Source organism: Meleagris gallopavo, chromosome 3, assembly GCF_000146605.3.
Source record: "Meleagris gallopavo isolate NT-WF06-2002-E0010 breed Aviagen turkey brand Nicholas breeding stock chromosome 3, Turkey_5.1, whole genome shotgun sequence".
NCBI classification, from domain to species: Eukaryota; Metazoa; Chordata; class Aves; order Galliformes; family Phasianidae; genus Meleagris; species Meleagris gallopavo.
Window position 1 is genome coordinate 56,126,527 of NC_015013.2, and position 18,602 is coordinate 56,145,128.

Consider the following 18,602-nt stretch of genomic DNA (forward strand, 5'->3'; position numbering starts at 1 on the left):
TAAGTTTCACACATTTCAGATCAGATGCAAATAATATCGGGATGCAGTTATAAGATGAAGTAGCCCAGAAAAGCCTTGAACTTTCTGAACAAACTGTTAAGAGCTGTCTGATACAGAAGACCCAGGCTCAAATCCCTTCTTTGAAAGATAACCACTGTTTTGGATCACATATCCTCTCTCCAAGGCTAGTAGTGCTTTATTCCAAGTTGCCAGTCAGTTGTCAGGTGCCAGTGCATGTGGAGACTGAAAGGTTGTGTAACTTCCAAAATACAGGTGACGGAAGTGTATCAACTGATCATGCTAACGTGCTTGGAGAATGGAATAGGCCAGTCAGAGAATGATGCTGCCTCATCCTTCTGCGAAGTTTCTGTGACACAAGGAATGCTTTCAGATCCATTTACTCCTCATTATTGTTGCTTCATCATCTGTATTCACTTTAGTATTTTCTAATCCTTTCTTTTAGTTGCTTTTCTCATTTACGTTAAGCTAAGGCTTAGAATTTTAGCTTACGCTGTTGGTGTAAGTTACATGAGACTTAATGGTCTGAACTCCTATTCATGTCCAGGCATACTAGTCAGCATCTCAATTTGCTCGAGTTTTGTCTCTGCTGAGAGAAAAATCCTTCTGCTTGCATACTGCAAGTATAGTTAAGGTGTTCAAGTAAACATTCTTGTCTTTCAACAGAACTGAGTTTTTTTCAGGACAGGATTATTCTTCAAGGTATGCTCATCTATCCATTTTGCTCCCTTCTTCTGATGTGCAAGAAATATTTATGGAGAAGGAATATAGGAAGAGGAGAAGTTTATTTTAATCCAAAGAGTACATTTAGATTTCTAGTGACAGTAGGCTGATATATACATTTTCTTAGATGCTACATAAAATTTTAGGATGTTGAAGGAAAAGATTATATAGGTATTAAAAGCACAAGAAAAAATACTGAAGCACAAAAAATGACGTTCCTTCATGTCCAAAGTTAGCAGACTTGGTTGCTTTTAATGAATTAATTCTAATGAATTAATTCTAATGAATTACACAAAGCTCTCCCACTCCCAATAATAGCAACATCCACTAGCTTGTAAAAACACATTCTGTTTTACAACAAGATTCAGTATTCTGAAAGCTGTATTAGGAGAATGACACTGCTGGCACATCCACTTTCCAAGCAGCACTGTATCTGTACTGCACGGTGCAATAGTGCATGAATGTACCAACACAGACTTGAAAGTACTACTACGGGTATTTGCATAGCGCTACACTTAATTGAAGCTCTTTTTTCTGATTTGAGAGTATAAAACTTTAATTTTTTCCTCAAACTGTAGTTAGAATCTGAATCAGGAATTTCTGTCACTGTTATTTCTTCTCCAGAGTAAGCAAGATTTTTTCATCTTATAAAAAGGGAGGGGGACCTCTCCCTCCACTGTACCAAGGGGATAGAAGACTTCTCTCCATGAGAGCAAAATATTGGATGCAGGATTCTTACGTTTAAGGATACTGAGCCATTAAGCTGTGTTGTATGAGTCTAATACCTGGCTTAAAAACACAACTCTTAAAACCCACAGAACGAGGCAAACCTTTTGAGCCCATCGGATGCATGTAAATATTTGTCTAAGGAACCTGTCACATACTGGCTACATGATCTCCGTTTGGGAAATTTAGTACTTGCATTGCCCATTATATGTAAGTTTTCTTATTGAAAGGCCCACTCTTCCTGACTTCAAGAATATTGTCGAAGAGCAAAAGAGCTTAAATAGGGGAATCTTCAAGAGGTTCTTTGTTTTCTTCTGTTGACTATAGAAACTTGTAAATTAAACTGGTTAAACATCAATTAGTCATCGTTGCTGTAGGACATTGTCTTTTACTGCATGCTGTAAAAACAGTAAAATAAACTTAAGTATTCTAATCAGTTTTACAATGTTTATCAAATCTGTCCAATAAAGCCTTCCATATGCTGCCTGGGATTGTTTGGTGCTTCTTTATTAGAGCCTGGACTGCAGTCTTCGTCTGAAAAGAGAGGAGAAAGTTGACCTTTACATATCCACTGATAAAGAACAGTACAATCACTGGCTTCTTGTCAGTTTTGAGGTATTGAGAAATCCACATATAGATCTAATTTAAGAAAAAAGTTGTCTTTTATATTAGTTAGCTATCCTAACAGTGGTTTATTTTGAAATGAAAGGAATAAAAACATTGATTGCAGTTTGGTTAGGCTCAAATTACTGAGACACATGAAACCTGAGAGTTACTAAGTTCAAGTAGCCTTTAATACATACAGATATTAAACTTACGCAACTTCCAGACTCACTAACCTAGTCTGATTTCATAGCTGGCAGTGTTGCAACCAGGCTTGGGAACTCCATACATCCTTCCCAACATGAATTCTTCTGTAAGTTTATCATATTCAGCATGCACACAATAAGACAATTAATATCTAAACTCTTTTAATATTTACATAAGGTTCAAATGCAGATTTCTGATGAGAATGCATAAACTCATAGATAAGGCAAATTATGTATTTCTGCTAGGGATAGAAAATAATCTCTCCTTGTTTTTCTTAACTATTTAAACTCAAGAGAGCCAAATACTACAGTGATCTACTCCAGAGCAACGGCAGTGTATCATGCTAATGTAACTAAAAGGTAACTAAACTTTTCCTGGCTCTTTCCAAGGCAACATCAGACAGAGATCAACTAGACCACTGCTCTCATCTCAACCTCAAGTCTAAAGAGGTGAAGTACCTGACTGAGATAAGTAAGTCAGTTCCATGGGAACTTTAAATTTCACTTATACAGGTAAACAAAATGGCATTCTTCTAAAAGCCAAGAATAAGCACAAATAAAGTCTTAGTATGAGTTTTGCATGCAGCCTCCTAAACTGCTAGGAACAAACCCTATCTATGATTGCAAGGAAAGCTAACTTACCTTTTCAACCAATTCATCTGTAGTTGTATTTGGATCATAAGGTATTGGCTCCCCTATATATGTGCGAAATTTAACTGGAAGTCCTCCATATGGAGGAGTGAATGGCAATCGAGTACTTTCATACAATTGTCTGAAAAATCCTGGAGAGAAGGAAAAAGCAAGTTATAGACATAGACAACACAATTCAAGCTTGAAATCTGATGGATTTTGAAGATTCCTTAAAAATACACACCTCACTTGGCAATCAAGAATAAATGACAGGATTTAGGCAGCTGTTTACCAATGCAAAGCTTGATAGAATTAATAGATCACTGAAATAAGACTGCGTTAGAGAATGAAATCACGCAACACCAATCGGTTAATATTTGAGATATCTGTGACCTGCAACAAGCATGTTAAAGAATCTAAAGTAAGCAGAAATCTGAAAAGCAAAATCTAGGAGGAAAGTGGATGAAACATTCCAAATGTTTGAAGTACATTTTAAAGTTCTTACTTCGTTCTTTAAACATCCTGTATCCCTCCCGGACATTTTGAGTATACATTGGAATGATGGGCTATGGAACCATGAAAAACAAAAAGGTCAAAATGTTATAAGACGTTTGAATCTATGTTTTAATGTCTGTTAATACAGCAAAGAAAATTACTTGAATACAAAAGATGATCATCAGTTGGTCAGGTAGAAAACATGGAATTTTGATATCATCAATACACTGAAGGTTGCAGTGTATCTTGCAATGGTAATTCATTATATTTAGAGCTTATCTTAAGATCCAGAAGTTCCAAAATTCTGATCATTTATTTATATTAATTTTTCAGTTTGAGACATAGACACATGCTAAATATTTTTCTTAGGAAGTCAGGAAGGGAGAGACAGTGCATCATATCCCAGTAGCCAATAGTCTACTGAATAGTCTTCCCATCTTCTTTGGTGATTGTAACAAAGGCTTAAACTTCTGTTTTGCCTAAGCAAGATGATAAATCAGCAAGCTTCCTTATACTGGCATTAAGTGCCTTTATGAGCAATTGATTTTGAGTTTTGTGTCCCAGGTCTCATTTTGAAAGCCTATCCTGGACGTCAGGAATCTTAACTAAAAACTATACCAATGAAACTTTTCAGAAAGAGTTGCACGTATGCAACATAAGATGCAATGCCCTTTTGGGACTCTTGGCTGTGAGAGTCAAGTGCCCTGGTTTCACCATACTGTGATGCAATATGGTACTTATCTGTAAGCAGACAGATAATCAAATCCTTATGTTTGATTCAAGGATTATTCGAGTAACGCAAGATCAGAATCACATTTTTAATCTCTGGTGTTTTAAAGGGTGATGACTGCATAAACTCTCTCATAGCAAAACAGAAAATTAGAAGAGCAGCTTCTATTTTTCTGAATGCATTAGTCCTGCTGTGATTGTGCTAACAAAAAGATACAGAACTTCAACAGCTGTTTTCAGCAAGGTATAAGGGGCAGGCAGACAGAGATAGCCTAGTGGTTATTTGGTGACCTCTTAGCCATTTCAAAAGCTGCTGGTTCTTTTTTCTCAAAGTTATTGTTAGTCCACCTTGTTGGGTTTTTTGATACGGACTTGCATCCTGATTAGGTCTGTTTTTTCTTCCTGTGCCTCCGAAGTGCAGTTGTACACAGCTTCTCTTGAATAATATATGTTAACTGATATTACAGTAAAAGCTTAAATGGACAGTGAAATACATAAACATCTTATTATTTGAGTAAAAGTCAGCAAATCAGTGAATCAAATAAACTCCAATATAGAAACCAAATCATATTTCTCAGCTCCCACAAACATTACTGTTTTAAAGTCACCACTTGTGAGGAAAATAAGTGTTAATGTATGAAAGGTTTATATCCTTCCCTTTGAACATTCTAAAACTTAACTGGAATTCTACGAGAAATTACATGTATGTTATGCATTTATTGCAGTATTGTTTGCAGAATCAAAAAATAAAGTTTTTACAATTTCTCTGTCTAACGTTAAACTTGTATGCTGTGAATAAAAAAGCAATCAGTTCATGAAGTCATGCAGAAAGCAAGTAGACATTCACATTTGGCTCACCTCAAAGTAATGTATTTCTCAAGGAAAGGTGTCACTAAAACAATATTTGGATAATAAGGCCATTGGAAGAAACTTCAGCAAATTCCTTGGACAAATAAGGTAACTGTATCTCCTCACTGACCTGTATTACACTCCCTCTGAAGTGCATGTCCTTCGGCAATTACAGAATAAGAAAGCAAATTCACTTCTTTATTGTAGCTAAAGATACATGAGATATGTGAACTTGGAAGTCATATCTTACAGTCAGCAATGAGATTTTACATTTTGCAGACAAAATAACAGTGATGGGATCAGTACATACAAAGATTTTTTCACCTGTACTGTCCCTTTACATTTTATGGAACTGTATTTTGAACATGTTGTTGAAATTACTTTTCAAGAAAGGAAGCAAAGAACACCATCATATTGTTAAGAATCACTACCACAGAACAGAAATGATGACCATTTAATAAAAAAAAACCAATCCTTCACATTGCAAAAATACTGAACATACATAAAGCTTTTAAATTTTAGGAAGAGTGCAAGAGAATAATCTTTTCACTATCTAGCAAGCAAAATGTACTTGCCTACAGTGATCAACTGATGAGTTAAAGAGAAAGTAGCAGCATTTAGTCCCTAGGCTGATAAAAAGTTGTACATACTAATAATATATAAGTTTGTGTCTGTAAAGCAACACATCCATACCCTAGGTCTGATAGGCTGAGACACTACAATCATAGAATCATCTAATAGCCTGGGTTGAAAAGGACCACAATGATCATCTAGTTTCAGCCCCCCCTGCTATGTGCAGGTCACCAACAACCAGACCAGGCTGCCCAGAGCCACATCCAGCTTGGCCTTGAATGCCTCCAGGGATGAGGCAACCACAACGCAACCTGTTCCAGTGCATTGTTCACTCTCTGAGTGAAAAATTATAATCCATAGATTTAGATTCACCATGTTGAAACTGAGCTGGATCATACCCAGCCAACTCAAATAAATAAATAGATAAATAAATAAATGAAATCACAGAACTGCAGAATAGTTGAAATTAGGAGGAAGCTCTGGAGATCACCTACTCCAGCCTCCCTGTTAATAGCAGTTGGCCTCTATACTGGTGCCATTGTCCCACGTACTGGTGCATAAGATTATTCTTCCCAATAGTCAGGGCTTGGCATTTCCTTTTGCTGAACTTAAAGGCATTTCACAGAATCACAGAGAATCACAGAATCACCAACGTTGGAAAAGACCTTTAAGATCATCCAGTACAACCATCCACCTATCACCAACAGTACTCACTAAACCATGTCCCTCAACACAAAATCCAAATGTTCCTTGAACACCTCCAGGATCAGTGACCCCACAGCTCCCTGGGTAGCCCATTCCAGTGCTTGACCACTCTTTCAGAAAAGTAGTATTTCTGACTACTCTCTGCTCCAGGTACTCTGTATGGCAGCACAACCCTCTGGTGTTTTGGCCAATTTTCTCTTTTTTCTTTTTTTTTATAATTATCAAACTTTCTGAGGATACACTCTATCCCATCATTCAGATAATTAACAAAGGATTCCAGCTTGACATTGTGCTGCGGATCACCACCCTCTCAGCCCAGCAGTCCAGCCACTTCTCAATCCATCTTGCTGCCCACTTATCTATCCCAGATTTTGTCAGCCTGTCTACAAGAAGGTTGTGGCAGACCAATCAAAAGCCCTACCAAAGTGAAGGCAGACAACATCCCTGCTGTTCACCTCACCTTTGACCCTATGCTTACTAAGCCTGTCTACCACTTCCTTACCTGACTGTTGATTCCCTCCCTTCTTAATGCCTGGTTGTAATTGATCTCCCAGTTTTTTCTCAGAATACTATAGCCTACCATCACCAGTTTCAGGACATTGCTGCATCTTTGTAGCCTCCAACCAAAGTGACAGGCACTATTATTCTAACATTCTTGATCTTCAGATGTGTATATTTTAAATTACAGAAAAGAAAGAAAATCAAAATGTCTGAAGCACTACTTTTTATAAGAAATTTAAAAACTATAGCACCTGTGTATCTAGTTAGGTAAAAGATACAAATAGATAAAATGATGTAGCAGTCTTCAGAAATGACTTGTCTCCATTAGCCTGTCAAACTCCAGGCATAGACAGAGGGTGTTTCTGAAGGTCAGGTCACTGGCCTACCTAAATGAAATTGATACAGATGCATGTCCAGGAGGTTCACTGATTCATAATATTACATTAAATAGTAACACTATTCCCAGTCCCCACTTGAGAGTAATTATACAAGATGAAGTGGAAACAGCATGTGGAATTCTGCAAGCAAGAACAGAGGATAAAACTACATTTCTTGTTTGTTTTTCCTCAAGTTTTTCAGTGCAAGAACTGTTGGACTTCTGTAACATTATACAAAGAACAGCAATGTCTGTTCAGATATATAAAGTTATTTCAGTTTTAAATCCCCATTAAAGTCACCTGTGGCAGATTTGGATCTGCCATGTAGTCATTATGGGTACAGTAAAATGTGTTTCTTTGGCTGATGGCTACACTGTATAATGAATAAATTCAAAACAAAGGACTACTAGTCTTCTCTTGCCTTTATCCAGGATCTGAGTAAGTATTAGCAAAGCACATGAATTGCTACCTTACAGAGCAAGTTCTGTCAGTTTAGATGAGTTTATCCACAGCCTTGAGTCAAAGTCTGAGACTGGTTTGACCAGTATTGAAAAGAATGTAGCAAGTATAAACAGAAGTATAAACAGAAATCAAAGTCAAAATTTGTCAAAAGACAGAGTCCAGTTACTAATGTTGGCCTAACTTTATATGAGAAATGGTATATATGAGTAGTAAAGTGGGCAACATTATTAAGTGCATAGCACTTAACTTTTTTTTTTCTTTTTTTTTTTTAAATTCATCTCAGTTAATTCTGGTCAAAGACTTCCAGAGAAATAGCAAAGATGCCCAAAATTCAATGGAGCCTACAAGTTAATTGCAGTGATGCTCACAATACTGAAAACCAGTCCGGATCATAAGGAGAAAAAACAAACAAAAGAAAACTTTGAATGATTGCACTCACACAATAACAACATAAAACAGCAAGCAGCACTGTAAGGTGAGTTCAGGCTAGTAGGTGTCAAGGGAGAGTAATACTCCTTGTGCTCACTAGATATCTGATAATCCTACATTGGTCTGTTTTACCAGATACGTTATACAAATGACCACAAGAATTTTCCATGCTGCAAGAACTTTATCCTCAAGGGATACCCAGTTCACTAACTTAGAAGAAAAAACACTTGTCAACAGAGGATGCTTTTGAATGTTAGCTATCACTCACTATTCAGCTCTCCCTACTTCTAAATTATAGAAAAGTGAAAAGATTACAAGGATTCATGGCAAGGATTTCTGTGAAGTTTTTGATAAAGGTCACACAATATTATTTTTTAATTCAATTTTTATTCGAAAGGTATTGATATTACATGTTAGAGTAACACTATAAGGTTGCAAGTGAAGTGAAAATATCTGGCAAAACATTCTAATGTTTGGAGAAGCTTGAAAGACAGATATGAAAACAAGTGATTGGAAATCACTTCAAGTTGTTAAACTGACAACTCTCTGACTTTTCAAGTATATTATTAACTTAATACTTGAGAAAAAATACTGTAAAGGAATGCTAACATGAGTTTGATTGAGTTTATCCTATCCAGATTCTGATATTTTCTTAGCAGTGGTGATGTACGAGCCCCTACAATATATGGAGTATTTTGGCTACCATTTAAAAGCCCTTTACTTTTTGGGAAAAAGAGAGAGGAAACAGAAACACAAAAGTGTAATTTTTAAAAGGCCATACAACAAAGAGGCATGAGTCCTGGGCTACAAATACTTTTTCCAGTGAGTAATTAAATTTCTCTAAATTTATTCTAGTGTTTAGTTTCCTTCCCACAAGATTTCAAAGGCAGATAGAACAATGAAGAAATATTAAACAAAAGGACACATTTCACAACCCAGTGTGTTTTGGCAAAAGCAACTAAGAGCGTGAGAAGCAACAAATGGGGTAAAAATACAGCTATACAAAAAAAAGGAAAAAAGAAAAAAAGAAAAAGAAAGAAAGAAAATGGTAAGAAATTCAAGTTTCGTGGAAGATATCAGACACAGTGGTGGACGTTCGTATTTGAAGGTCATAATTCATATGGAAAATATAACTGAAATTGTGCCCATATGTACATTAGCACAGTGTGAACTAACAGGAACACTCTTCTGGAGGAAAACAGCTGACGCTGGGGATCTGACATCAACACTGAATATATTTCAGTGCCCTGCATTTACTTAGAACTAATTCTTATCTGGTACCATTGACTGAATGCCCATGTGAAGCTGGAGGATATTAGATTCCTTTTTTTTTTTTAGTTTCTGCCAAAAGGAATGCAGCTCATGTACTCAGACATCGTTCCATGGTGCAAATGAAAGCATAATGAGTGAGGAAGATAGAAAAACTGCTTCAGTCAAACTCAAATGCTAATGCAGATGCATCATCTTATGTGGGCTGATACAATCTTTCACAAACATGAAGAAAAGATAAATGGTAAGAACAAAATCCTGGATCCCCCTCAGAATATAAGAAAAAATAAAAAATGTACAATATAAGAAAAAAAAAAAAAAAGGATTACATGAATACATTAAAAGACATAAGGAAATGACTGGGCACATAGAAGTATAAAAGTAAAGTAACTTCTCAATCTAGTATGATGAGGAAAAACAAACAAACAAACAAAAAACCCAAAACATAAAACATTACATCAGTATTGTGAAAGACCACAGTGTAGATTTCTGAAATACAGTCAGTACAAGAAATTAAATGTCTGCATGATGGACTTATAGAAATGGAACTGTTACAAGGCACCCAGAACGAAAGTTATACAGTTCCATAAAACTACCATGCTTGAAGAAGGAGGTTAGAAAAAGAAATCTTTTACTCTCAAAAACTTTTCTTCTGTCTGGAAGGCTTTCCAATGCATCTAAAGTGCTTTTTAAAATGAAACACATATGCATTAAGCATAAACTGGGATTGACAACATATAATACTCACCACTTTTGCATCTAGAGCAACCTGAGCAAAGCCTTTCCGATTTCCCCACATAAGTTGGTAACTTTCATCACTGAACAGGGCTTCTCTAACTCCACCTGGTGAAATGGACACCAAGTGCCCATTCTTCAGTGCACTGAGACACTCTTCCCTTGTACCTGGCATAACACCAGTCACTTCTAGTAATAATTTGAGCCCTGCAATAAATAAGCAGCATGTAAGAACAAGATTACAGCCAAATTAAAATCTAATGCTCATGAATGTAGATTAAAGCAAGGTGTACCAAGTAAATAAAATACATACAGAGTGAATATCGGTTGGCAGTGGTTTTGCTCAGATGTTATAAAGATGAACCGGCTTATCAAGTGCACCTCAGTAAGTCAAGGCTTACACACGCTATTCTTCGTACTTATCAAAACAGCAGTCACACAACTGAGATTTGTGCCACACAGCTAGAAATCTGAAAGTATCTATTCCTGCCAGTTCCTTTCAAATAGATTTTAATGCAGAATAAATGTAAATTTTCTTTTTCAGTTGGATATGGCTCGCTATACAAATACTCAACAAGCATATATTTTTAGAATTCTTTTAAGACGTGATTTTTAACATTTTAAATACTGATTTTTAAACTGTTAAATTGAGTATTCTGTGGTTAAGTTGGGCTGCTGTACCGATTTAAAACAGTCTCAACACTGCACAAACCATTAAATGAGTCTCTTCTCTGGGATGTGCCCAAAACATAGATGGAGAAGCAGTGAATCATAGAATGCCTTGGGTTGGAAAGGACCTCAACGATCATCAAGTTCCAACCTTCCTGCCACAGGCAGAATTGACAACCGCAACCTTCCTGCCAATTCCTTACGCACCAAATAGTCCACCCTTCAAATCCTTCTCACTCCAATTTAGAAATAAGGATGTGGTGAGGGACCATGTCAGAGGCCTTGCAGAAGTCCACGTAGATGACATCGGTTCCCTTTGTCCACCAATGCCATAACTCCATCATAGCAGGCCACCAGATTGGTCAGGCATGACCTCCCTTGGTGAAGCCATGCTGGCTGTCTCAGATAACCCCCTTGTCCCTCATGTGCCTTAACATGTCTTCCAGGAGGATCTGTTCCATGATCATCCAGGCACAGAGGTGAGGCCCACTGGCCTGTAGTTCCCTGGCTCTTCCTTTCTCCCTTTCTTGTAAATGGGAGCAATATTTCCCTTTTTTCAGTCCCCAGGAACTTCACCTGACAACCATTTTTATATTCCTTAGTGATGTAAGACTTCTGTTCCTGTTCCTTTTACCTGGCTCCTCAGACAAAGCCATTCCAGGCCTCTGACCATCCATGTTTCTTTTTTTTGTTGTTTGTTTGTTTTTGTTTTTTTTGTTTGTTTTTTGGTGTGTGTATTAATTACTTTGTAGCTTTACTTACACCTGGAGAACGGAATTTCACTCAGCACTCAAGATGTGGACGCCATGTGCATTATGAGCACCTTCGTGCAGTTTTTTGTTTCTTCTCTTTCCATGATAATCCTTAAATTCTACTTGCCTTTCAGTAATTGCTGAGAGTTGAGCTGACATATTTTCCTAAAGTCATCTACAGAATTTAAAGCCTAATTATGTGTTTATTATTTGCCTATTTAAAGTTGTCTTTTTTTTTCCTTGCAGCGCATTACATTTAATATTGAGTTTCATCTATCATTTAATATTAGCGATTCATTATGGTTAGATAACTGTAATGTGAATTTTTACTGCTTTGAAAACAATGGCCAGGATAAAGTTTTGTTACCTCACTTCAGATCTAGATTATGAGCATTTCAAACAATATAGGTGCCAGCACAGATTTTCATTGGTATGCCAATAACTACTACTTCTCTGTAACGTAAATGAACTGTTTATTTCTACCCTTTCTTTCCCACTTTTTAACCAGTTACTAATTCACAAGACTTATCCTGTACCTGTGTAATTATCTAACAGACTTTTGTGAAGAACCTGGTCAGAAGTCTTTTGGAGACTTTGGCACAGCATATCCTCATGAGATCCATCTTTCAAAGAATGGATCTACGAAATGTAATTTTCTGCTAAAAAGCAGATTAGTAGCACAAGAGAGGATGCATGAAAAACAGTTTTATTCAGTCTATTACTTTCAACTATATTTTCTACTAATACAGCAATTAGAGAGGCCTGGCTCCTATTATTTGTGGGTTTTCTGGTTGGTGGTGGTTGTTTGTTTGTTTAAAATTACTATGTATTTATAACAAAAATATTTGACTCTTCAATTTGAAATACTACTCTGCCACTTATCCCTTGAAAAAGAAATCTCTTTTGCAGCAATCTGGTAACCTTCATCTTATTTCTGATATCCTCTTAAAAGCCTTCCAATTGCAATAAATGTTATTTTCACCAAGATCAGCAACAGCTTGAGTGTATTCAGGATGCCTATACAAGCGAACATGCTCTCACCTGGCAAACGAAAGACAAAATGATCAGCTACTGACAGACAAAGTCTCTTCTTCCAGAGAAACAGCCTAGATAAAAAGTAGAGGTAGTCTATCGGAATAGCTCCATGGTAATAAACAACAATGCCTGGTCCTTCTGGTAGGTTTTCCACACCATGAAGTTCATAGCCTGTTTGGGATATAAAGCGGTACACCAACAATGATAGCGTGGCAATTTAAAGCAAACTTTTTACTGTCCTTTATTAAATGACTTCCAGATAGTTGTAAACACCTGTGCAGTAGCTTGAAAAGAGTTAAGTTATGTATGGAACTTATGATTAACAGCAAAGAGAAAGCCCCTCAAACAACACAAATTATCCTACTTAGTGGTTTAATTTGTTGAGCAACTTAATCCTCAGATTAGACTTGAACCAGGCATTTTCCCACATGAGTTTAATCACATCACTGCAAAATTTTGCCCATTTGGAACTTTCTTCAGGCTCCTGTGAAAAAAACAAACAAGCAAAAACCCACAGTATTGTACAGGTATGAAATAGCTTCATCAGAAGGGGAGGCAAACAACTATGAGGCTTTTCTGAAATATGGAAATACAAATCTCTATTTTGTGACAGAATGAACAGTTTGGGAGAAGGAGGGGATGCACACACACACAGAATGGCCTGGGTTGAAAGGGAATTTAAGGATCATGAATCTTCAACACCCTGCTACATACAGGGCCACCAACCTCCCCATTTCATACCAGACCAGGCTGCCCAGGGCCCCATCCAACCTGGCCTTGAACACCTCCAGGGACGGGGCATCCACAACCTCTCTGGGCAGCCTGCTCCAGCACCTCACCATCTCTCTGCAAAGAACTTTCCCCTGACATCCAACCCAAACCTTCCCTCCTTCAACTTAAAATTATTTCCCCTTGTCCTGCTGTTATCTATCCTTTCAAAGAGTTGACTCCCCTCCTGTTTATAGGTTGCCTTTAGGTACTGAAAAGCTGGGGAACTTTTCATTCTGATTTTACATAATACAAAGTTGCTGTAATTTATGTACTTATGTCCAGAAAAGAATCCACAAAATACAAATTCACCCCATGCGAGTTAAAACCATTCCTTCATGGGGGAAGGGAACTTCCTCATAGACATGGACTTCTATGAATCTTTTTCCTGATTTTTCCTATATTTGATCTAGGCCTTAGGTGGAACCAAAATAGGAGGCTTGCAAAAGCCACAGCTTCTACTAAATAAAAACTTTATTCCACCTGGCCTGCCTTTATCTCCATCCCTGATATAGCTCCATAAACAAGCCATCTGGGGAGAAAAAGACAAGGACAGTGCAGGCAGAGTTCTAAAAATAGGTTAAGGAAGTTCCAAGTTGCAGGATATTTAAAGATTAAGAGGAAAAGCTGTGAAGAAGAGCAGCAAGTAACCGATAACAACCTATTATTCTTTATCCTTAGAGCACCAAGTTAAGTCTTGCTAATAGACTTAAACTACATCTGTGCAAAGAACAGGTGCCTAGCTTGTGGCTGAGGATTTCCCTAGGGACTAGGGCGTGGTGAAAAAATGTCTGAAGGTTAAGCATAATTAAACTAAAAATCAGGTTACTTTTAAGTTCTGCTACAGTACAAACTTAAACATGGTATCTTTTTTATTTTTCCATACAGTTCTTGAAATTATATTATCATGACACAATAAGTTTTCCTCAGCCAAAAATACAGCAATTACATTTCCAATAAGTTATTTTGTTTTTAATCCCATATTAAGCTGTTTTGTTTTCTAGCTGTTTGTAACCAGCTACAAAAGCAGAAATAAAATTATGTATCTCCCTTGCTCTTAATTCAGTAAAACTAACATTAATACTGTACCTCATTCTGATATCATATAAAAAGAAGTGCATCTGCCTATTCACCTAGAAAAATATATTCTGTACACAATCTCATTGCTCCCTTATATTCTGTATACTCTGAATTGCAATCAGTCTTTGAGGGAGAAATTTTGGTTAGATGCCAAACAAAAGTATAACTTCATATATATAACTTTTTATGTATATATAATCACTTGCGTACATTTGGAAGATATCTAAAATTAAAACCTAGGCGTACTTACTACTGATTGTAATTCAAAGCGTCAGGTAAGTCATGTCATACTTACCATGCCATATTCTTGCATATATATCCCAGAAGCTTGCCACAGTTTTCCTTGCACTATCCCAAACATCACTCAAGGGATCTGCTTTTACCTCGCCATTCCTCTGATATATTATAAGCAACAGGTTAGTAAGGTAAATGAAAAAGAGGATTGTTAAAGGAACTATAAAAAAAACTAATATTGCACTAATTGTCACTGATACGATGACTATGTGGAAAAAATATTTCTTCAAGCACTCCACAGCAATCCATTCTTCCAGCATGTAAGCAAAATAGCTTAGGTAGGTCATAGGTATCTGTCCTGATGCAGGATTCTCTTCTCTCTATCATGTCCTGCATGAAAGACAAAAATAATAATAATAATCTAATTGATCATGCAAGCTTCTCAATTTAAAAGCAAATTTTTACCATAGATATATCTGATAGCTATTTTGTCATAGCTCAGAGTCAAACATGTTTCCTCTCTCTGTCATGTTAAGATAACTGCTGGTAACTTGCTACCTCTGTTGCCTGTAAAGGATGATGAGATTATCATATGTACTTAAGTGCCTTTCCTACACTGCTAGACAACAAGATTCTGAGTACAAGGGCTGGAGTTCAGAGTACAGCCAGAGAACGAGGCAAGTCAGGTGTGTACTTTAGGAACACCTTTCTTCCCAGCAGACCTTCAAGACAATTTTTCCATTAGGAAAAGCCTGAACAGCTGGCTCCTTCTGCAGAGCTTGAGGAGTCTGGGGCAGCATTTGCTAATTGCTGGCAGCACTATGAAAAGAAGCTCTTTGCATCTCTTTCCCATCCACACAACGATGCCAATACACTCTTCTTTCAGACTTACCAGGCCTGGCAAAAGCTCCATGGGCCTAGTGATATCTTTGTCCCAAACACAGCTATTAATTGATCTGTTCCTGCACCTGACTCCATTTGCATTACAGCAGGTAACGGTCTTTCTGGAGTGCAACAGCATCACAGCATCTCTTGCTTGTTTTAGGTGTCTTAAGCATTAACCAGAGATTAAAACATTACAAAGTCAGTGATCCATAACTGAATTCAGCCTCAATCAGGTTCCTGCTTGTTTAACAAGTAAATTCTTCTGGCCCAACACCAGAACAAGTACCAACAAGAAACAAATTACAGTTGCTACAGTCAGTGCCAAGATCATAGAGTACAGCAAGCCCAGACTTAGCTCTGACATTGTGTCTTCAGCTGAATACTTACAGAGAAGCACTGACTCCAATTCTTATATTACTGTTTTCTTTCTTGGAAGCCCTGGGTAAAATACTGAAGTGAACTGATGTAAAGCACAGCCTCAGTACCACGAACACTGGCTCAGCTCCTCAGGACATGGTTGTAACCAACCCAAAGACATCAACTGCAGTAGCTGGAAGGACAATAAGCTAGGAGCACAGAGGAAGCAAGCGCTGTTTTGTATCATGCTCAGCATGTCACAAATGAAACCAACCAGGCAAAGAGCAACACAAAATTGGTATGGAGTTGTTTATATACTGGTGATAGGTGCCTGGCTAAAATATAACAAGATCTAGAAATTCTCACCAGTGAGAAACTCTATTGGTAAAATGAAAGAAATAAAAGGAGTAGTCTGAATAATTTGGATATTAAAAACTCTGCTTAGAAGGTGCTTAAGAAGGATAAGGCTGATATAGTGGTGCTACTCTATAGCAAGGATGTAACTAATTGGTTTAAGTTGCTGACAGAGTAAGGACTACAAATCCTCCCTGCCTTCGAAGCACGCTCTGCTGAAAGGCCTTAGGAAAAGGCAGTGCTGAGGGCTTGTCCCAGGCTACTCAATCAGAGGCTGTGAACGCTGCTGCCAATAATTCATTCAGCCTGCAACTGGGTAAGGAAGAAAGGGAAGATTCCACTTTGTTATGGAGTCTTCAGACTGGGATCTACTACAGCCAGTAGCTAAACTTAGAATTTCTTAAAATCACACACAAAATTTCTAAGCATGTAGTAAATATACTGATAATAGATAATAGCTATGATATAGATATTTAGAATATTCTAAACACTGACTGGAACCTAGGGATTGAGAGATTGTATAATCTACTAAAATACTAAGATTAACATATAGCACATTTAGGTGTCTTCTTGTAGTTAACATGTTCAAAATCAGTAAATGAGTGAATAAAGGAAATAAAACAGAAAGCCAAACTGAAAATCATTCTAGCCTCACCATACTCATTCTCAGTAACTCTGGAAACATCAGGGAAATCCAGAAGACTGGGAAAAAAATTAACATTATTCCAAAGTCCAACACAAATAACACAATCTCAGCAGCCAGGTAAGTCACCAGCAAGGTCATTGAAAGGCTGGCATGCAATGAGCATAAGTGATGGCACTCAATACTATTTTATGGGAAAGCAACCTTTTAAACAAATGCACCTACACTTTGTGGGGAAATGAGAGGTTTTACTCTTGTACAGGTCTCGCTGAGGGCTTGTTGAAGGGTCACCATAAACCACACACCTGCACAGAGGCAGAAATCACTTCCCGGTACCCTTCACCTCTCACTGCACCGCAGTGTGGGCACCCCCCGCTCAGTGCCCAGCAGGAGCAGCCAGCCCCTTGCTAACAGGATGACTGAAGAAGCACTGGGACAAGCAAAGCCACTCATGGGAACAGATTATTAAAGTACATTACTAATGCCAGTACAAATTTTACTGAGGATACATGAAAGTAGTTTGCCACACACAGAGTGAGTTAACTTTACACCTGGGTGGGAAGTGACTGGCAGGTCACAAGCCAATTCTACATCATTCTAGCTCGCCAGAGCAGGAAAAGCATAAATTATTAACAAAGAAAAACAAAACAAAAAACAACTAGGAGCATGACTTTTCCTTGTAGTTAGGACACTCAATCAAGTTTCAGTTCTAGGTCCCATACTTAAGTTGTACACTACCTCCAACTTTTCATAAGGAAAGAATGAACCCTGACCAGGGTTTCAAGCATATGATGTGAGTTTGAGTCCAACACGCTAAATGCATCTCTCTGTACTGCCAGTGTAAAAAAGACCACAGCAGGATAGGACTTGCATGTTTGCCATGTCCTGCTGGATAGCTCTCACCAGCCCCTTGTTGAGACCAACACAACTTTGCAGCATCCTTTTTATCAATCATTGTACAGAGAAATTATTACACATCTATCCAAGTGCCTATTACAAATCATTTCCTAAAGACCCACTTGATTATGCACAGCAGGACAATGTGAGAGTTACCAAAATATGCTTGCTCATAACTGCTGTATTGCTCAGAATTTTAGGGAGAAATTCTTCTTCTGCTCTTCTAAAATCTGAGCCAAGAGCAGCTCCCATATTCTTTAATATTGAGCATGCCATAAAAGCCTAACAAACAGGCATAACATCTTCTGAATGGACTTTCCTTAAGTCAAGAAACCATATTTTTCTCATCTCAGCTAAGGATGGATATGAAATGTTACTGATCTGAATAATTCCATTGCTCTTCCAGAAAACATCATCTATGTTGTCATGCAAGATGTTTGTTTTGGCTCCACCTATAAAGCATACCAAATTCCAGAGTAATAACCCTATATACAATATGAGATTGCAAATGATGTCACTGGGAGACAGAAGTAACATCTCCTTTCTTAAAGGGAGCTCCCCTTCCAACAAAATACTCATATAGTCCAAGTCATTCAGATCCTCGGCTCATACTGAAGGAGCATTTGTCAATAAGGACAGACATATCAGCTAACACAATAATTCCAGGGAACAGAAAAGACAGAAAAGCAACAATGAAACTGCCACAAGAGACCTGTGGCAGCAAAATTAAAACCTCACAGTTGGCTTCCAGCCTCAACTGAATAATGGATAATCTTGGTCTTGCTGCCCAGCACTTTGCTCTTGTCTGCAGGCTTAGCAGAGCACAGTGGGAAGAGCGCAGTATTAAGCAGTTTGAAACTCGTGGCTTCTGGACAGAACTTCTTGACACCTGCTTTTT

At 37.6% G+C, this 18,602-nt stretch overlaps 1 protein-coding gene across 1 annotated transcript; it reads right to left on the bottom strand.

Moving 5' to 3' along the window:
- Positions 1 to 1,296: 1,296 nt before the first annotated feature.
- Positions 1,297 to 14,981, bottom strand: LOC100549614 (transmembrane protein 68-like). The gene is made up of 6 exons (XM_003205051.4): positions 14,630 to 14,981; positions 12,493 to 12,657; positions 10,044 to 10,237; positions 3,412 to 3,472; positions 2,919 to 3,058; positions 1,297 to 2,001 (listed from the first exon to the last, which is right to left on the bottom strand). The coding sequence occupies exons 1-6, from the start codon at positions 14,913 to 14,915 to the stop codon at positions 1,897 to 1,899; spliced, it is 951 nt and encodes a 316-aa protein (XP_003205099.1). The 5' UTR covers positions 14,916 to 14,981; the 3' UTR covers positions 1,297 to 1,896.
- Positions 14,982 to 18,602: the final 3,621 nt, after the last annotated feature.